At 46.6% G+C, this 21,907-nt stretch overlaps 1 protein-coding gene across 2 annotated transcripts in view; it reads right to left on the bottom strand.

Moving 5' to 3' along the window:
- Positions 1-21,907, bottom strand: part of LOC139418271 (UV radiation resistance-associated gene protein-like) — a 133,844-nt gene that overhangs the window by 87,402 nt on the left and 24,535 nt on the right. The window contains exons 7-12 of one of the 2 annotated variants that reach the window (XM_071167604.1): positions 19,726-19,831; positions 13,439-13,565; positions 7,236-7,320; positions 4,756-4,855; positions 4,480-4,540; positions 1,101-1,169 (exon numbers count right to left, since the gene is read on the bottom strand). In XM_071167604.1, coding sequence (XP_071023705.1) covers positions 1,101-1,169; positions 4,480-4,540; positions 4,756-4,855; positions 7,236-7,320; positions 13,439-13,565; positions 19,726-19,831 — 548 coding nt within the window. The remainder of the gene's footprint in view (positions 1-1,100; positions 1,170-4,479; positions 4,541-4,755; positions 4,856-7,235; positions 7,321-13,438; positions 13,566-19,725; positions 19,832-21,907) is intronic. The other variant, XM_071167605.1, reaches the window with a different exon arrangement.

Here is a 21,907-nt window from a genome sequence, read left to right as displayed (position 1 = left end):
TTGACACCACATTAAGTTGTTTCAAGTTCACAACAGTAGAGCAGAAGGACATCGCTCCAGGAGAAAAGCTGATGCTTTCCAAATTCCCAAATCATAGTGCTTTTGTCTTAAATGTTTAGAATAACAGACTGCTGCCTTCGTGAATCTCAGACTAGTAGGGCTAAATATGGTGTGTTGGTGCATATCTACAAGACCCTGTATTATATCATTATTGAGTCTGCAGCACCTCTGACACCAGCGCCGAGGCCATGGAGCTGACTATCTCTTAGACTGCCAATATTTTCACATATTGCCCCATAAAACTAGTTCTATCCAACATGAATGTCAGATAAAGGGAACATAAGTTTAACTGACATGTACTGGGGACACTGAAGAACTACAGGTAGGTAGCCTCAGATGACAGGGAAGATTTTGTCACCTCAGAGAGAGAAAGCACTGGGGGGGGGCACTTGTTTCCACCCTATGACCCCCTTCTCCTTGGCAGCATCTCTCCTCTCCCCTCTTATATCTCCTCCAGCCTCTCCCCTGTCTCCTCTAACCAACACCCTCTATTCTCTACCTTACCCTTATCCAGCCTCTCCCATCTCCACTCTCCCATTTCTTGTCCCCTGTCTCTTCCAGCATCACCCTTCTACCTTCTCCCCTCAGTCTCCACATGCTGTGCAGCCCTGACACCGGTGGGTCACTAATCTACCACAGCCGTCCCCTGTATGTCACCCAACAGCCACACAGTTCTGGACATGGTCAGCTTAACACTGGGCAGGCCCTCCTCCCAGGGAGGGCCACACAGAAATCAGAGGGTCAAAGGTCAGGCCTACATGATGAGGTAGGGTCAGGGAAGTGGGGTGCTGTATAGCTGTTATGGTTAAGGTGGTTAGACAGGATGTGTGGCCAGGCAGTCCCTCTTTCTCACCTCCTGTAGGCCTCGGTCCATCTCACTCGCTGTTCTACAACACAGTCACACCACATGCTCCACATCCACATGAGAGGGAAGGGAGGACAAGACAGGTGGGAGGGGGGTTGTGAGTGTGTTAGGACGCCTCTTGTAGCCCTCAGTCTCCTAGTACACTCTCACACCACATGCTACGTGGTTTACTCACTAGATTTACACCACCCCCGAAGCGCGAAGCAGCCGCACACCTCCACAGGGGATGGGAAGCCACTCAACGCTGCAGACACAAACGACGAGCCGTCACGTCAGCACGGGGATAGAGGGGGTGCATGCTCACACCGGGTTTTGCGGTTGGAGTGGCGGTAGATCGCCTCGTATGAGCCATCCTGATCTCGATGGATCACAATGGATCGGACGAGGCTAGGGGGGAGGGAGGAGGCTGCTGCATCCAAGGATGAGCAGGGATAGCAAATCTGACTTTCCACAACACACATAGGTGTGACATGGAGGAAATGTAAACCACTCTTGAATCATCATCCAGACCTCTGCCGTGTAAAGACGCGCACACACACAATCCTCATCTGCTGTCCACAGTAAATGAGGCAGACTTCCGACATATTTTGCAGATAATACTATGCTGTATAAATAAGAAGTGGAGATATGAACTAACAGTCCAGTAGAGGAGTAGAGGAGTATGAGTCCAGCAGAGGAGTATGTAAAGAGAGAAACTGTGACTGAAACAGGAAGCAGTCTCATCCCTACACACTACCTCCAGTTACCATGGATCTCACCACTCACTCCTTCGCCTTTTATCAATTAGATTTGCTACTGCGTCCTCTCTCCTTCATCCTCTCGCCTCCTTTTGAAAAAGATTAAAGTTAATCGAGGATAGTGAATGTTGATGGAAATGTGCTCATTTGAAATGAGACGGTCCTTCTCCACTCGCGTGTCATTAGGCAAATTACATTTACAGGGGTAGATGCCAAAATAAATGTAAAGTGATCAAAACAATATTGTGTAAGCTGCGCAATACATTTTAGAACTAAGACTAAGTAGCATATTGTTTTTAAACGTGTGCATGTTTTTCTCCTCTGACACAAAGGCAGATTTCAAAACACTTCGGCGGTAGGATAAACTTGTCCTTCTGCGCCAAAGGGAGGAGTTCGAGGAGGGGATCTTATTCTGTTTGCCTACTAACTAACTGACACCCTTCAAGAATGTATCGGTTTCTGGGTATCAGAGGAGAGAGGACAGAGGACAGACTTTTTCCCCAAACGAGAAAACCCCATTCACTCTCTGGTCCTTATAGAGTATATTGGCAGCAGAAATCACAGATTCCAGAGGTCAAATAGGCAGGATGCAATTTCCACATTCTTGGATGATGGGGAGCACTTTGTTGACCATGGACCAGCTTCCATTGACTAAAGGTTGATTCCAAGAAGTATGTTGAAACCTTTCCTGTGTTAGTACCTGGACTTTCTATCAGAGTATTTCATCTAGCCCAGTGGTCACCAACCGGTCGATCGCTATCTCCAAGCGATTCCTTGTCGATCGCCAAATATTTCTGCAAAAAAAAAAATAAGCCAGATAAAGCCTGGCTTTCCCATTTATTTTTTATTTGTCTCGCGCTGTTGGCACAGGTACACCAGATCCAGCTGCCCTGCACGCCGGATAGGTGAAGTGTTCCCATTTTGAACCATTTCATGTCTGAAGGTACAAACTCCGCTGCCAAGATACTCTCCCAGCAGGCCCGAGAGCAAATCAAGTAGGGCTGGGCGATATTGGCAAAATATCATATCACAGTATTTTACACATTTTGCAAGGTATTTTACTGTATTTTATGTTATTGAATAATAAAAGTTGTACATTTGCTTTATGAGTAGTGCATGACACTAGGGTGCCAACAAATATATTCTAAGTGATTTCAATGTGACTTTCTACATTCTGATTGTTTTATACTGTTTAATTCAAATTCAACCAAAACTCATTTTGAGCATTTTCATCAATTTCTGCATTTCCTGTATTCATTTGAGATCATTTCCACTCTGCCACGTAGGGCTGCACGATACAAACAACAACAAATCTAGGCCTTATTTTTTAACAAATGTGCATAATAGTGTAATTATAGAACACTAGTGGATTTATAGCAAAGTGAAACGCATGTGCTGCGTTGACCATGCAGGCTGAACGCAAGTGTCTTGTGGTCGAGGAAGAACAAATGCGCTCCTTGAATGACAGGGGGCAGGGCTAGGTATGTGTGGAAAACGGCATGGAGAAAGAGAGGACTCAAGTAGCGGACTAAACTGTAAAAATAGATATTACGTCACATGTATCACATTTAACAAACCAAACATTCAAATACCGTTATAGAAGGTCAAGTAAAAACCCAAAACAGGTCCGTGCATCAATACCGGTAAATAGTCAAATACGGTACAAAGCACAGTCATAAAATCAAAGCAGCTATAGGCCTATCGATGGCCAATCAGATGGCTCAAATTACTATGTCTGCAGGCGATGAAAGAAAGCGATGAAAGTGCACAGCAAAGTTGTTACTATGAGATTTCAAAACGGTTAAAACCATGACTAGAGAGAGACTATCAATGAATACAGCAAAGAGCTGCTGTTTTTAAGAGCGTGTTCATGTTTACATTTTTACTCAGGACTGTCAACACTTTTTATTCAACACTTGTGCGTTCTCCCTACTTCCACTTGTGCTACAACCAGCACCGCAGCTGAAATAAATTAATAGGAAATTGTATCGATAGGCTTGCTTTGTTATTATTAGCGGCTTGGCTCTTTTTTAATATTTCACTTTCTCTGGTCATAGGAGTAACAACGAACTTGTGCATGAGGCACAAGACGATGTCCCTTTTTTGTTCAGTGGCGGAAAGGGAGAATGGAGGGACGTTGAGAGGCAAACTCTGAGTCTGCTGCTCTCTCCCTCTGCTGAGACTGGCCATCAGATGCAAGCACCACCAGTCAGGTAAAAAGACAAAATTATTCAAATGTATCCTCACTCAGCTGTGCCTCACAAGTAATACAACAACTGATCTATTACCAGTGTGATCATACAGCCTAGCTAAAACAACTGGTCTGAGAAGAACAATGCTTTGGCAGGGCAATTAAAGCAAATGCAATATGCAGTGATAATGTATTGGGCCTCTAGTCTCCTGAACAAACCCCATTGCTACAGTACTGTTTTTAATAGGTTAATGTTGCATATGCTTACATTTTTTAAATCATGTTCCCCAAAAATGTGAGCGTTAGATCTCGGCTTGCATTTTGACTCAGAAAGTGATCTTGACCACTGATCTAGCCCATACAAACACAGCTGCCTCAGCCACTAAAGTCACACAGTTTCCTCCATCAGCTGCAACTTCTGAAACACTTGTCATTGAACCTTAGAGCAGATATTGTACTGTTGTAGTGCACTATAGGGAATAGTGCCATTTGGGTCACAAAACGTAGTGTCCCTACTACAGGGTCAGAAGTTTGAACCTTCAATAAAAGGAAACAAATGAGCCCCGTGTTATGCACGTCTCTGTCACTCCAAACCCCTCCATTTCCTGGTGAAATAGATAGGTTACCTTGGAAATCCTCCGAGTTGGGCAGCTTCACTCCACAGATGACATAATCGGACTGATTAGCCTGTAGGACAATTAAACAAGAGTTTTATGAGGATGAGAATCCAAGAACCAAAAATACCATATTCAGAGCAAGAGAGAAATTGTAGCGTGAGGGGAAGGGAAAAGCTCGGAGAGCAAAGAGGGCACTCTCCTTAGAAATTGTAATGACCACTGATTATTTAAGCCATTCAGCTCTGTCACAGCTCTGCGTGCGTTACTCAGGAGGAGGTTACTCACGGCCGTGGTGACCAAGTCGATGGGGTAGATGTAGGACAGCTCAGAGAGGAGCTGACGACAGCGGAAGGTGAGCTGAGCATTGGACTTGAGGAACAGCTCCCTGGGGGGACAGGCACAGAGACAGTAACACACACAACCACTTCATGACTCACTGCCCTGACCGACACAAAAAGGACAATAACAGAGGAGGAAGAGAACAGAGGGAGGACCGGGGATGGAGAGGACAAGAGACTGGGTCAAATAGACAGGGACAAAGAGGCAGGAGGATAGAAAGGAGGAAAGGAAAATGGGTGGAATAGATAGATGAGGAGGTGAGGAAGAGGAGAAAGACAGAGGGAAGGTACGGTACATTAATATATACATATAATAGGTGGGGGAAAAATAACCAAAGTGGTGATGGGGAGAGATGTGAGGCGAGATCTGACATCTCAGCTGTAGAGAAAGGGAATAAGGGGTGTATGTAGGGGGATAGGGAGGTGGGGTGAGGGACGGATGGAGGGTAGCTATGGTGATCGTTAGTAATGAGGGGTGGCGGTGCGTTGATATGAGCCTGAGGTTGAAGAGGAGAATAGCAGGGTTGTGTTTGACTTGGCCCAGGCCTGGATGAGAGAGACCTAATGGCTCTGCCCTGAATCATTTCCACAGTAATTGTAAGAGCAACTCAATTATCATAACTTCCAAACTACCCCCTTCTCCACCTCCACATTACCGGATTTGGCAGGGAGGGTAACTCACAAACCTGACTTGCCTAGGTGAGAAAGATAAAACATCTGGAATCATGTTTGTTTTCTCATGTCCACCACTTGACAGCTACTGGAGTCTGACTTCAGAGCAGTCTGAGAAGTCAGAAGTATGTAAGTGAGTGAGAGAGAGAATGTGCGTGCACAGTACTGTATAAGTGTGAGTCTGTACAGTACTGTATGTCCCAGCACTGGGGGAGTACAGTTTTGTGGGTAATGGGCCATCATTTCAGACACATGAAAAGGTGTTGGGGAGAAAATGATAATTGGATGTGAAATGGCCTTGTGAAAGATCCTTATCTTTCACATGTACTCCTCCCCCCATCCTGCCTGCCGCGCCTCCCTGCCCTGCCTCCCTCCCTGCTGTGCCTGCCTGCTTGCCGTGCCTCCCTGCCTGCCTCCCTCCGTGCGCCCCTGCCTGCCTGCCTCCGTGCGCCCCTGCCTGCCTGCCTCCGTGCGCCCCTGCCTGCCTGCCTCCGTGCGCCCCTGCCTGCCTGCCTCCGTGCGCCCCTGCCTGCCTGCCTCCGTGCGCCCCTGCCTGCCTGCGTCCGTGCGTCCCTGCCTGCCTGCGTCCGTGCGTCCCTGCCTGCCTGCGTCCGTGCGTCCCTGCCTGCCTGCGTCCGTGCGTCCCTGCCTGCCTGCGTCCGTGCGTCCCTGCCTGCCTGCGTCCGTGCGTCCCTGCCTGCCTGCGTCCGTGCGTCCCTGCCTGCCTGCGTCCGTGCGTCCCTGCCTGCCTGCGTCCGTGCGTCCCTGCCTGCCTGCGTCCGTGCGTCCCTGCCTGCCTGCGTCCGTGCGTCCCTGCCTGCCTGCGTCCGTGCGTCCCTGCCTGCCTGCGTCCGTGCGTCCCTGCCTGCCTCCGTGCGTCCCTGCCTGCCTCCGTGCGTCCCTGCCTGCCTGCCTGCCTCCGTGCGTCCCTGCCTGCCTCCGTGCGTCCCTGCCTGCCTCCGTGCGTCCCTGCCTGCCTCCGTGCGTCCCTGCCTGCCTCCGTGCGTGCCTGCCTGCCTGCCTGCCTGCCTGCCTGCCTGCCTGCCTGCCTGCCTCCGTGCGTGCGTCCCTGCCTGCCTGCCTGCCTCTGTGCGTCCCTGCCTGCCGACTCAGAAGATACAGATGCTTCCTAGAAACCTCCCATCTCAGTACAGCAGACTTTGTCTTAACTGTTCCATATGCAAGACCCTCTAATCCCCCATTTAAACCCAAACCACCACAGACAGACACACTTCCAGGAACCTGCTTATTACATGAACTCAGCAACTCTCTCTAACAAACACTTTTGTCCACCTATTGAACCATACATACACATTTTTCCAGTCAAAGTCAATTTCCTTGTTTACATGATGCATTGGTGGGTATCTTTTCATGCTGCCCAGCCAGCTAGTGTTTATTCTGTAGCATTGTGCTTTTACTCCTGTTCTGGTCCCATCACTGCCAGGTAGCCAGACAACCAAACTGTGTATATACAGGGTCGACACAGTGTGCACCCCTGCAGGCAAAGGCATCAGACTGGTATTTGACGCAATCTGCTTACTCTCGCTCAGGCTAAAAACACAAATAGGCAGCGCTAAGCCAACATCCCCTCTTGGTAAGCAGGCTGTAATCTCCCCACAGCATTTAGAACCATTGACAGCATATTAGAACACGCCATTCTGTGGGGCTTGGGTAATTTCTAGCAGATGGCACGGTGAACGAACTGGGAGCGTGTGTGTGTAAAAAGATATACTTTAATTACAGGTTGACACTTACCGTTTGGCAGTGCATTCTTTCTGCTGCTCTGTTAACGACTCCCTCTCAAGCTCCAGACTCCGGTGTTTGGTGGAGAATGCTTCCTCTAGGGAATGAGAAGGGAGGATGAGAGAGGAATACGAGGAGAGAGAGAAAGAGGGAAAAAAAGGAGCGATGAATTTGAGAGAGATAGAGAGTGATAGCGAAAGAGATGAAAGCAACAGGGAGAGAGAGAAAATGTGGTAAATTACCAGGTGTGTTCTGTTCTGGTGAATTTGCACTAGTATCTAGATGTGTGATTGTTCAAATCAAAACAGAATACCAAATACCTTACCATGAAATGCTTACTTACCAGCCCTTAACTAACAATGCAGTTAAGAAAAATAAGAGTTAAGAAAATGTTTACAAAATGAACAAAATTTTGTAAAACTAAGAGCACAATAACGAGGCTGTATACAGGGGGTACTGGTAGAGTCAATGTGCGGGGGCACAGGTTAGTCAAGGTAATTGAGCTAATATGCACAAGTAGGTAGGGGTAAAGTGACTATGCATAGATAAGAGTAGCAGCGGCATAACAAAAAAAATGGGGGGATGGTCAACGCAAATAGTCTGGGTAGCCATTTGATTAGCTGTTGAGCAGTCTTATGGCATGGGGGTGGAAGCTCATAAGAAGCCTTTTGGACCTAGACTTGGCGCTCCGTTAGCACTTGCCGTGCGGTAGCAGAGAGAACAGTCTACGACTACGGTGACTGGAGTCTTTGCCAATTTTTTAGGGCCTTCCTCTGACACCGCCTAATATAGAAGTCATGGATGGCAGGAAGCTTGACCCTAGTGATGTACTGGGCCATATGCACTACCCTCTGTAGAGCCTTGCGGTCAGAGGCCGAGCAGTTGACATACCAGGCGGTGATGCAATCGGTCAGGAAGCTCTTGATGGTGGAGCTGTAGAACTTAAGGATCTGAGGACCATTGACAAATCTTTTCAGTCTCCTGAGGGGGAATAGGCTTTGTCATGCCCTCTTCACAACTGTCTTGGAGTGATAGTTTGTTGGTGATGTGGACACCATGGAACCTAAAGCTCTCAACCTGTTCCACTACAACCCCGTCTATGAGAATGGTGGTGTCCTCCTTTTCCTGTAGTCCACGATCATCTTCTTGACATGTTGTTGCCTACCCTTACTACCGGGAGGCGGCCCATCAGGAAGTATAGGATCCAGTTGCAGAGGGAGGTGTTTAGTCCCAAGGTCCATAGCTTAGTGATGAGCTTTGAGGGCACTATGGTGTTGAACTCTGAGCTGTAGTCAATGAATAGCATTTTCACATAGGTGTTCCTTTTGTCCAGGTGGGAAAGGGCAGTGTGGAGTGCAATAGAGATTGCATCATCTGTGGATCTGTTGGGGCATTACACAAATTGGAGTTGGGTCTAGGGTTTCTGGGATGATGGTGTTGATGTGAGCCATAACAGTCCTTTCAAAGCACTTTATAGCTACAGACATGAGTGCTACGGGTCGGTAGTCATTTAGGCAGGTTACCTCTGTGTTCTTGGGAACAGGGACTATAGTGGTCTGCTTGAAACATTTAGGTATTACAGACTCTGTCAAGGAGAGGTTGAAAATGTCAGTGAAGACCAGTTGGTCAGCGCATACTTGGAGTACACATCCTGGTAATCCGTCTGGCCCTGCAGCCTTGTGGATGTTGACCTGTTTAAAGGTCTTACATCGGCTACGGAAAGCATGATATCACAGTCATCTGTAATAGCTGGTGCTCTCATGCATGCTTCAGTGTTGCTTGCCTTGAAGTGCACGTAAATCATTCAGCTCATCTGGTCGGCTCGTTTAACTGGACAGCTCGCGGCTGGGCTTCCCTTTGTAGTCCGTAATAGTTTGCAAGCCCTACCACATCTGGCGAGTGTCAGAGCCGGTGCAGTAGAATTCAATCTTAATCCTGTATTGACGCTTTGCCTGGTTGATGGTTCATCTGAGGGCATAGTGGGATTTCTTATAAGCGCCCGGATTAGTTTCCCGCTCCTTGAAAGCGGCAGCTCTAGCCTTTAGCTCGATGCAGATGTTGCCTGTAATCCATGGCTTCTGGTTGGGATATGTACATACCATCGCAGTGGGGATGACGTAGTCGATGTACTTATTGATGAAGCCGGTGACTGAGATGGTATACTCCTTAATGCCATCAGATGAATCCCGGAACATATTTCAGTCTGTGCTAGTAAAACAGTCCAGTAGGTTAACATCTGCGTCATGAGACCACTTCCGTATTGAGCAAGTCACTGGTACTTCCTGCCTTAGGTTCTGCTTGTAAGCAAGAATCAGGAGGATAGAATTATTGTCAGATTTTCCAAATGGAGGGTGAGGGAGAGCTTTGTATGCGTTTCTGTGTGTAGAGTAAAGGTGGTCTAGAGTTTTTTCCTCTGGTTGCACATGAAACACATACTGGTAGAAATTGTTGGTCTGATGCCTTCTCCATTAAACACTGGTAACTTCACACTGCTACTTTGATCAGGAAAAAAAAAACATTTCCTCCCCACACACAGCACATAAAACAGCTACACATGAATAATGATGGCAGGATTTGTTTTACTTTTGTAAATAAACATTTAGTCAAATAAAGAGAAGCATAAATACAAACCCCAACTCCCTCCCAACCATCCCATGTACACCACTGTTGACAGGCTGAACGCAGCATAGATAGAGTGGCTCCAATACACACAACTTCAAACCCAGTTGGTTCAAATGACCCGCTCTTCCACTTCATGCTACATGTCAAAGTTGTTATGCCCAGACAGAAACACCAAAGCGGGGTGGCAGGGAGGATATGGGGGGGGGGTACATGGAGGATGAGCGAAGGGGAGGTTCAGAGGCCAGGGATAAATCTTCATCAGATTAAGAATGAGAAGAATTACTGTCTGGAATGGAACAGAATAGCCAGCCCTTTTGGTTTAAGCAAAGACTTGAAAACAGCTACTTCACCTGCATAGGCCCTTAGCTTGCCCTGGCTTTTATGGAACCACCACTACTACCCCTCCACCCCAGTCTCCTAGGCATCAAGCCTCTGCTGCCAAACTAAAACAAATGGAGACTGTGTAAAAACGTGTGTGTGTGGAGGGCTACCCTGTGGTGCTGTTTGGCTACGTCACACAGCTTTAGAGATGTTGATCTTTCACCACTCTCCAATGTTGTTGTGTTCGCCCTTCAGAGACAAAATAATAATATCCGCCTTCACTACCTCTATGTCACGGGTGGAAAAACACCCACACACCCTACAATAAAGAGCTACCTGTTTCCATCTCAGTAAAGAGTAGAGAGGGAGAGAGAGGGGGGAGAGAGTAAGAGAGAGTTGGAGGGAGAGAGAGCAAAGGAAATGTGGAGGAAGAAGGGGATAAAATCATGAAGCAAGGACAGGGTGTGTTACTGTGTAACGATGGAGGACGTGACTGTTGTGGCCCATGTTGGTACAAGACAGGATGTCTGCCCTTCAATAAGCCCTCCTTTCCTTTTCCACAGCCCTGCTACACTCTCTCCATCCTTCTCTCCTCTGCCCTGATGAAAGGCCTGGAGAACATCTTGAGGTTGCTCATGCTCTCCGTGTAAGGGGGGGGGGGGGGGGGGGGGGGAGCGAGAGAGAGAGAGAATTAGAAGGCTGGAACGCAGATCGTTTTCAACACAAAGCGATCTAGCAGACCGGCCTTGTCGTCATCAAACCCCTTCAAGTCTCTCACACACACAATGTTAAGTGTAGAGAGAAAAAAAAGGCTGAAAGAGATTGAAAGAGAGGGCGAGAGAAATAACAAGAGAAAGAGATGTCTCTCAAGTTGCTCCTACTGGCTCTTATAGGCCCCCTCCAGTCCAGTAATACCACTCTATCACTCATTAGTAAAAATGTCAGTCACAGTCGCCCTCTCTCGCCCTCAATAATTCAACATGGTCGCTGTGCAGCTGAGGGAGCTGGTGACTGTGGGTATACTGTTGATAGGTTTAGTGGGGGACCAGAGAGCTGAGCTAAGTCCAGTGATAGATACCCCCCCCACATCTCTCGCCACTTTATAAATCATGACTCTTAACTCTGGGTAACTAACTCCGCCACTGACGTTTATTGGCCTACAGTCGCCTCTGTGCCGCGGCAGAGAGGGAAAATAACTACTGTTAATAACCGCGATAAATACTTTTTACCACCCTAATTTATAACAGCTGCTCAAGGTGGTAGAGGGGAAAATTAGGTGAGAGGAAATTGTGACCCCTCTGAGCCCGTTCATTCTAAAGGACGAAAGAAAGATGTTGAAAAGCAGAGAAGTAGGAGTTAAAATAATAATAATTGGGACAGCATGATTAAGCAGAGGACTGTGGGGGTTAAGGTTAAAATAATGCTCAGTTTTCTCTGGACTTTGTCTCTGCAAAGAATTACAGCTCTGCTCAGTCCTCTTACACACACAGCATGCAGCATGCACTGCATGCAGTCCACCATCATAGCAAATCAGCAGCCATTGGACAGCCTGTTAACTTACCCTGGTGCTCTCCTGTATGCTGTATCTTCACACAGTCATAGTGGCCAAGCGCGGCGCACTCACTCACTCACGCATGCACAGTGTCTACCAGCTTCATAGCATTCATCACATACCTGTGGCAATATTACACAAGACTCATGAAACCCCCAACCCATCACTACCCTCACACACACACACACACACACGCCACCCCAGTACTGTATATTTGTGTTTTACCCCCATTTGTTGACAGTAAAGGGGATCGTCAGAAAAACAGTCATTTCACAGAAATGACTGAGGATTGGAAACAGACAGTGTAGATGTGATTCCGACACAGTTTCAGAAAAGCTCAATATAATGTAGCCTAGTGGGTAGCATGGGGTGAACAGAGACTGGGGCTAATGACAAGGCTCTCTGGTCCTAGTAGTTTACTGAGGTGAGTCAAATGATGGTGTTACCATGGAAACCATACATACCTATCCTGCTCTTATCTACTACCAGGTACTTTTCCTTGTTCGTTTAAATAAGCACCTGTCCTCTCTTCACAAAGGACATTCTCTATTTGTGGCCAGGATTTCCCTCCAGCAGTGGTCTGAGTGGTGACAGAGGATTAAGGTCCATTCATCAGGACAGGGACACAAAGAGAACCTTTCCTTGACCCCTCCTTGTAGTGTGTGTGCGTTCGTCCATGCATGTTGGTTGGCTTACTGTGTGTGAGCCTGGATGTTAAGAACACAGTGTGTGCAGGGATGATGTGCTGCAGTGCAGACGGCCAGCCAATCATTAACAGAAGTCATCTTAGGGAGAATTAAGCTAGCCCCTTGGCCAAACACAGAGCTTGGATCCCTCAGAGCCTTAGTCCACCCAAGTCCTCTCAGAACCCACCCTACCCTGATGTTAAACAAATACAAAAACAGACTGTTCAGAGAAAACAGAAGAGGTAGAAGGAGGGACCTGGAGAGAGGGGGTCAGAGAGTCAGAGAATGATACATTTGCACGTGTACAGTATATGTATGTATGCGTGTATGATTGTGTGAGTGCATGAACCTGTCTGTGCGTGTCCATCATGGTATGGTGGTGTGGATATGAACTCTGCTTGGTGTTTTATTTCCCTGTGGACATACCAGATATGCAGCAGTAAACTGGCCTATAAAACAAACCCACCCATCCCAGACATGATACAACCTGCAGTTATTCAACCCATATAATTGGCTGAATGACACCATAAAAGGCAAAGGATTTACTTTACCGGCCCTGGTAGGACAACTTGGCTGCCCAGCAAAGACATTTCTCTGTCTGAAAGTGTCACACGGCCAGGGAAAACAGTCACCGTGAAGGAGTGACTCAGAGCCTCCAGACGTTCAACAGTGAAAGAGGTTTCCTGTATGTGAGGTGCTGTAGTGTACTCTACTGTAAATGTTTGGAGTGGAATATGCAGTAAAATACAGTAGAGCACACCAAGAATAGCTGTTGGCTGACCCAAAGTGTACCTGTCTGTGGGTTGCGTTCCAAATGGCCACATATTTCCTTTGTATTGAACTACTTTTGGCCAAAAGTAGTGTGAGCTATATAGGGAATAGGGTGCTTTTTAGAACGCACCCTGTGTAAAGCACGTATTAGGAATACAATCCCATGTGAACCCCCAGTTCCACAATGTACGCAATTTAAAATTGTGGCCTCGTGGAAATGCCTGTCTATTGTGTCTTAAGGTGCAACTCCAAATGCCATTTACCTTTCTTCTGAAGCACTGCTCTCTCCTTCTGCCGCAGGTCTGTCTCCCGGCCCAGCGCTTTCCTCTGTCTCTCCAGCTCACTGCGTAGCGTTCCCAGGCGCAGCTGCATACACTCCCGCTCCTTCTTCTGCAAACAGAAGAGGGTATGGAGAGAGAGAAACATTTGAAAAGAAAGAGATAGAAAAGAGACGAAAGATCAAGGAAGAGAAAAAGGATAAACAGAAAGAGACAGAATACATAGTGATTCACCACAGCAAGTGCTTTTAATTGTCCCCGCCTACCACCATACCCCCATTAGGTCTTGTAGAACAAACCATGTAATCTAGGGCCAATCACGTAACGAACTCATTCAATACGCCTCTACTAACCCAAAAGACACGGTTAATCCTGGATGAGCGAAGACAAGTGGGGCCCACAGAGAATGACAGAGGACTCTAGTGGCCAAAATAATATATTTGCATGGGCAGCGCCATTGAGGGCTTCCACCATTTTCATTTAGTCAACTGAGTGGGACTTGCAACTTCATTGGCTGATCCCTCCTGGTGACAGGATGGATCAGTCAATCGTGAAGAAGAAAATGAAGAAGACTACTTCAAAATGGAGATTGCTTCAATGGTGCTGCCTACGCCATCACAGACGCCACAATGGCACAGATACAAAGATGAGTCCTCTATCCATCTATGATGGGGCCTCAAACAAACTATTTCAAAACAACCCCTAAAACAGCCTCCACGAGAGAAATCGGAGATCCTCATGAGAAATTCCACGGTAACGGAATTACACTTACACTACGATTTTTCATTTCAAAATGTATGCCAAACAAAAACCATTAATTTCAAACCATACAACTCTATGCACAATGACTACTTTTAACTATTTACACAGTAAATAAAAATATTTTGTTAACATTTATTGGAAAAACTGTGCAGATACAGTTTGGTAATAGAATTACGGTAAAATCTCCCTCATGCAGAGGGCAAAAGTGAGATAAGGTCACTGTCAAGCGAGAGAAACAATACCGCACTAACTGGTGTGAAGGACCAGGATGTTATGCAGCAACATGGTATCTGATAGAAGTTGTGGACAAGAGCAGGATGCACTTGCGTTTGTGGAGGTAGGAATCCGTGCCGATGGGTTAGGCTGAGTGTGCTTTGTGAAGGGTTCCTTCTGGGACGGACATTGTGGCTGAACCCTCACTAAGGCCTGGAGCAAAGCTGACTGCAGTCAGGAGAGGAGAGGCTGGGCCCTTAGCTGCCACATCCTGACTAGAACTTCCTCACTTCTGCCCTTTATTCTTACATTGAAGGCTGTATGTTAAGAAAGGCTTGGGCTTTATCAGAGCTGAGTCAAAGTCTAGGAGGAGAGGAAGATAAGAGACCACCAACATCACCTATTCACTCATGTCAGCTGCAGACTAACCAACAGACTTGTCCTGATGAGAGCTTAATTTCTAGTAAGGTTATCACAATACCAGTATTGCGATACTACGATAGCAGATTTTCCATGGCAAAAAAATAAAAACACAAATTAGACTAAACTCTATGGTCTTATAAAAACCTACTTCATGTAAAATTATGGGTGCTATAGCTTGCCAAATAAACAAATGTGACAACATAATGCTGTTTGTTTCTAAAAAAACAACTACATCTGCTTCAGGCTTTGTTTCCTTGCCACGATGCATCCAAGTATAGAGATACTGGTATCGTGACGAACCGAATTTCTGGCGTTTTCTCTTACACTGCAGAGTGTGTTTGTAAAGACAGGCTTTGTCTTTAGCAGGGCTTTAGCAAGACTGGAGTCAGAAAATCTGAAGAGGAAGAGGGAGCATCCTCTTAGCACTCCTTTCATTTGACAGCTTCAGACTATCCAACATCCTTGTCTTCCTAACTTCACCTTCTTGGTGGGGAGGGGAGCATTGAGTTACAGTTAGGCATCGTATGACAGTCCTAACCATCCAAGGCCATTCCAGGTAGAAGATAACCCCTTCTCTTCCCTGGTCGGTAGACAGCTGGCTGTAGATTGATCATGTCTGAGGGAGGAACTGCAGGGCACAGGGGTGACGGAGGGGGCAGGGCCAGTGAAACACAAGACAATGATTACATCTGAGTGGACAGACAGACTGAATCCTGCTGTGAATGAATGGGTAGCCCTATAGCCCCATGAGGGTAATAAACACAGTCTGACGTTCCAGTCTATCACCATATCAAACACTGCAGACTGTCAGAGCAGTAAGAGTGAAGCTGAGCTGTGTGTTTGTGTGTGTTTCCAGATGGCTTCCAAATGGTCTCGATTGGAGGGAAGGGGCATATGAGAAATGATCATGAGACACAAACTATTGTGGAGGTGACGTGATAAATGTGGTACCATCTCAGAAATTGTACAGTACACCATAAGTATCCTAGCAGGCTTTTGGTGTTGGGAGGAGGTAGTTCAGGGTCACACACACAGTGCTAGCATCAACATCAGATGACTCTCCCTCCTAACACCGAGTGTCGGGTGACATCTAGCTCACCACATGCTCCATGGCCTGGGTAGACCTGGATAGAGCTCTCAGTATGCAGGTCATTAGTCAACATGTCCAGCCACCACAGGGTGTCTCCCCATCAGCCCCTAACAGCTCACTCTATCTGGGGTTCATTTAAGACCCTGTTGGGAGGACCCCTCCAGCCCTGGATGTACTACCCCAAATGAAGAACAGCGCTTGCTCCTTCGCTGGGCACATAGGTGGGGAAGATAAGAGGAGAGAGAGAGAGAGAGAGGGATGGATGGATAGAGGGATTTTTTTATTTTTTATTTAACTAGGCAAGTCAGTTAAAAACAAATTCTTATTTACGATGACGGCCTACCAAAAGGCCTCCTGTGGGGACGAGGGCTGGGATAAAAAAATTGTTTAAAAAAGGACAACAACAACATAAGGAGAGACCGAAGACAACCACATAGCATGGCAGCAACACATGACAACAACATGGTAGCAGCACAAAACATGGTACAAACATTATTGGGCACAGACAACAGCACAAAGGGCAAGAAGGTAGAGACAACAATACATCACGCAAAGCAGCTACAACTGTCAGTAAGAATGTCCATGATTGAGTCTTTGAATGAAGAGATTGAGATTAAACTGTCCAGTTTGAGTGTTTTTTGCAACTTGTTCCAGTCACTAGCTGCAGCGAACTGAAAAGACGAGAAACCCAGGGATGTGTGAGCTGTGGGGACCTTAAACAGAATGTGACTGGCAGAGTGGGTGTTGTATGTGGAGGATGAGGACTGCAGTAGGTATATCAGATTAGGGGGAGTGAGTCCTAACAGTGTTTTATAAATAAACAACAAGCAGTGGGTCTTGCGACAGGTATACAGCGAATAGCGCTCATCTCAAACCCCCTTCGATTCCTCTGATCGGTATTATGATCCACCACCAAGGTGCCTGAGCAGCGCTCTCCTTTCCCAGTCTGGCTGTTTGATATGATGGTCCCAATCAGTCCTGCATTCTTCCATCCTCCGACCCACCAAATATGTACCTTAGAGAGTACCTTTATTTTGCCAGTTGTCTAGAGCAGCATGTGGTATCAACACACACAAACACAGACAGACACAGAGACGGCGATCGCAGCCAGGATCAGAGTAAACGCTGATAGGCCTCTTATCGAGGTCTTATGAAGCTTTTGTAGGAAAAGAGCGGGTGTCAGTCCCTCAGACAGGCCAGATAAAACCTCCATCTCCCTGAGTGTCACAGCCCATATGTAGTGCAGGAATGCTGCAGCTCGCGTGTTAACCACGAACCACCGCCCTCCTGTGGTCCAGAGTTGACAGGTAGGGTGTGGCCAATGTGTGTGTTGTATGTAGTCTGTGTGTGCATGCGAATATGTGCCAGTGTGTGTGTGTGTGTGTGTGTGTGTGTGTGTGTGTGCTGTATGTAGTCTGTGTGCATGCGAATACGTGACTGTGTGTGTGCATGCACGCGTGTGTGTTTGCGTGAGTGTGTGTGTGTGTGTGTGTGCGTAAATGCGCACCTACCTGTTTGTGTGTGTGTGTGCATGGTGTGTGTGCGCGTGCTTTCATTCGTGCATGCATGTCCTACAGCCTGTTTGAAGGGCCCCAGGACATCAAAGACTCTGTCGGTCAGCTGAGTCAACAGCGACAGAGGAATAACCTGGCCGTAACCCTGGAGATCAATGGCAGAGTGTGGGTGAGAGGGTGAAAGGGCCACGGTGGCCTCAACTCTGCACTCTTTGATCCCACACAGACAAGAGAAGGCGTGGGCCGACTGAGGGAGAGAGGGATACTAACAGAGAGAATTCACACACAGAGGGAGACCCAGTGTAAGACACACACAATGCTCCCCTCTTTTGAAACCACTAACTCAATAAAATGATATTAAAAGGAGCGGTCTAAGCTACAGTACACAGAGAGAGCAGCGGGGGCTGAGCTGATCTGAAGGAGGTATAACATGATTTATTAGCTGAGGTGAACTCTGAAAAGCCTTGGAATGTTTCATTGAGGTGAAGTACCAGCCACAAGCCCGTTTCAATAGGAGAGTTGTGCTCTGCGTGTGTGTGGGCCTTCATCATCGGACTGCCTGAGGGTGCTGGTAAGTAGTCAGACTAATTCAACGGTAAAGAAGACAACATTTAGATATCAAAAGGCTCAGAGACAGATAGAGGGTGACAGATGTCTGAGGTGTTGAGGTGAACAACAAGAAGAGACTGTTGGAGCAGTCTCCTCAGACTGCCGCCACACTCCTACAGATATGGTGTCCTTGTTTTGGCAGTCGCTGACGGTCACTCAATGAGCCCTGTCAGATAAGAATTTTTAGATCGGTAAGTTAGTCCAGCCAGTTCCCTAAAATTGAAGTAATACTGACTGGGCACACAGGGCATGTGCCCAGGGGCCCTGACCTCCAGGTGCCCCCCATTGATTTTGTTAGTCACTCTCACTCAGATATCATATTAACATGGCATAAGTCATGGACAAATATGTGAAATTACAGGAAATAAGCTTTAAAAACGGCAAATTTTTTCTCTGTGCCCATGGCAAAATGAGTAGAATTGCATGAAAAGTATTGTAAAATTGCAACATGTTCTCTTCACCCAATAGCAAAATTGCAGGAAATGTACTTTCAAACGTAACATTTTGTCTCCATTGCCAAGACTGGGGCCCAGTAAAAGGTTTTGCCACGACGTGGAGTGGCCTAGCCTGACGACTCACACTCAATTCTTCCGCTGCTCTGTCATTCGCAACATACTTCAGTCTAAAACCGACATCATTGAAGTCGTTTGTGGGGCATGAGGGGCGTTGTACAAAACAAAGTCATTAGCGAATGGATTGTCTCTAACCAAAACTACGTGTGTACTGGGTCTGGTACAACCCATCGGTTTCTGGAACAATCAGACGGTCCTGAATGTGTTCGCATTCGGTGAAGGGTCGGGGAGGTACTCAGATCCAGACTCATAGTGGATAGGAAACTAACCTCTGTGGGCGCGACGTAACATTTGGTGGTAGCAAGGAGTCTGGGTAGCCAGGCAAGGGGAGGCCCAATAAACAAATCTCTTTTAGGGCCCCCAAAAGGCTGGGGCCGGCCCTGGCTACTGGTTGAATGCATTTAGTTAAGAGAGTTATGTAGTTTAACTGCACAAATAGATTGATTGCAAAAATCAGTTGACTGCATGTATGGGTATGGATGTGGGTACACAGACACATGAGCCACTACGGCCCCCCATGAAGAGTTGCCCATCCCTGCTTTAAAAGAAAGCTGTGGAGGAGGGGGGCAGGGGGGTTAAATCCTATCTGCACAAATCTTCTTTTAACGTAATAGTGTAGCATATACCTTGAGCACCAAAACATGGAGGTGTCAAGAGCCCCAGGGCTTTTATAACAGGAGCTTGTGAAGTGTGCACTTACAATAAACACAACATTCAAAACCTAGAATTCCAAAAATGTTAAATATGCTTGCTTTCTATTAGTTTTGATTTGACTCGAGGATAAAGACGAGGTTGGAGACAAATCGTGGGTGTCTTGTTAAAAAGCCCCCCTGCAATAGAGGGTTAGAGGTGGTCGTTTTGGCTGAATACAGGAGTAGCTGCTGATCTGGTTCAGCACAATTATCTTAAATACAATTTAAATAAGTATATTTCAGTTCTCATTGCCAGAGGTCTCATCTAACTAACTGACTATTGTAGTTAGCACATAAACACGTGATACTGGCACGACGTAGACAATGGGTTTGCAAGAGAATGAGTTGCAGATGAGAAGAGATCAGTGGAGGATCTGTATTTTCCTGGCTGACTCACACGCTTGGTGCAGGCCGTTGTCGTCCTCAGTTTCTCCTCAATATCCTTGCCGATCTTCTGCACGGTCACCTGGGTCTGCTTGATGGCTCTCTGGGCCGTGTGGAGCCTGGAAAGTACAGGGAGGAACAACATCAGGATAGGAGCTTAGGCTCTTCACCTCAGGAACTCAATAGACAAGTACTGTATAATAGAGGATGCTTGAATGTGATGCTGACAGATTTATATCAGTAGGCTAAATAAATAAACACACAAGAACAGAGGGCGGACACTCCGGACAGTGTAATGTCAGCCATCTTGTTAGCGTGTTTATTCGCTGTGCTATTTGTTAATGTTAGTTAGGTTTGTTTGGAGGGCAGAGGGAGGAGGTATGAGTTATGATGGACCACATGGGGTTCTTAACTCTGTGGCGACGATTTCTTTCCCTCATTGTTTCACTTCCTGATTTACCGGGGTTTAATCTACATTGTTGTGCCGTGTTGTCTCCAAATGTCTCAAAGTTAATGAAGGTTCCAAAGGAACAAAGGACAAAGCGGTTATTGAGAACATTGAAAGAACAAAGTTCATTAAAATGAGTCTTCAGATGTATTCCTACAGACTCAGGGGACGTATCAAGTTCTTAAATACCCATTAACCACAAATAACCCACCAGTATTTTAGTCACTATTATTTTCTAATATAGCTAACCACGATTTAAGGATCAAATGTTGCCCTATGGACCTGAAAGTATTAAAGTCAGACCACTGAGAGAAACCTCAACGGACCATTTAATAAAACACTCACCACAAACAAGGAAGACTTTCCCAAAACCTTTGGATACTAACGCCATTCATTCATTCATTGTCCTCTCTGGAGAGATAGGGAGGGAACAATAACAACAATACCAAAAGACAAGCCAGAACTTTATTGCAGCTATCAATCACAGACTTGATCAACTCTCCAAGTATGGTTTTAACAGCTCCAGGCCTCATGGGGAGTGAGGGAGGCCAAGCTGCTCCCCACAACACAGCAGCCCCAGCGACATGGTTTAAGAGGAACAGACAACCATCACACCAGGCTGAGATCTGAGGGTCCTTCTCACACACACAAGAGGAAGGCAGCCATTAGCAATAATATTGTCAGAGACTCGAAACCATCCTGGTTTTGTCTAATTTACAGACACGCTCAATAGGAGATAAGTGTTAGATGTGGCAGTGTGGCCGGCAGTTCCAGATTCAGTCCCTCTCATCTACAGTATGAATGGCTCTACCGTCTGGTCTGGGGTCTGGTCTCCTGATGGAGATGTGCTTTTCATTTCTCGTTAGTAAAATTCTCCTTCACCATGTTCCCTCAATGGGACCACTTCAGCCCCCATTCCCTCCATGCCCCAACCCACCATTTTTCCAGCCACATCATTCCACCTCTGTCAGGAGTGGGCTGTTCCATACTCCTCATATCTCCATCCCCCCAATCGCTGCTAGTCAATCCCTAGGAGAAACCTTAGTACACGCTGCCTGACCTGGCCTGTGTTTGCAGCACTTCTTAACCCAGATAATGTTAAGGCAGATTTCCTGACCCAAACCACCATGTGTAGTCTTCTGTCAATCAAGGCGCCAAAACCCCTGCCAAAACATACAGTGCATTTTCACAGCTTGTAGCCTCAGATTGCAGAGTTCTCCTGGCTTTGGGCTGAATCAGTGGACTTGGTGGAAGCCACAAAGAGTCTTAAGGGGCCAGGACTGTGAATAATCCCATAGTGGTGCCAAAATGCTCCGTGATCTTTCATACTCCACTTCTGGGGTCTTTTAAATTGTCATTAGGGAACAAGTAAACTGAGGGTTGGTGGTATCCCCTTCCTCTAGTATGTATAGCTTAAATGGGAATATTCAGCCACATCTTCGGTCTAAAATGTATCTATAGCCTACAATGTTTCTTTCTTAGAATTCCTCAAACATCCTCTCATTCATTAACACCTCACTTCGGAACACAAATCTGAGAAGAAGACTTTTGGTCTTCCCGGTTTACCACAATTTCAAAATTGTGACTACAGACCTCTTTCTTCTGTATGTGACTGTAACCAAATACAGTGGGGCAAAAATGTATTTAGTCAACCACCAATTGTGCAAGTTCTCCCACTTAAAAAGATGAGGCCTGTAATTGTCATCATAGGTACACTTCAACTATGACAGATAGAAAATCACATTGT

This window comes from Oncorhynchus clarkii, chromosome 10 (genome assembly GCF_045791955.1).
Source record: "Oncorhynchus clarkii lewisi isolate Uvic-CL-2024 chromosome 10, UVic_Ocla_1.0, whole genome shotgun sequence".
Lineage (NCBI taxonomy): Eukaryota > Metazoa > Chordata > Actinopteri > Salmoniformes > Salmonidae > Oncorhynchus > Oncorhynchus clarkii.
The sequence above is the reverse complement of the archived record's forward strand: the minus strand, read 5'-3'. Positions and strand labels throughout refer to the sequence as shown.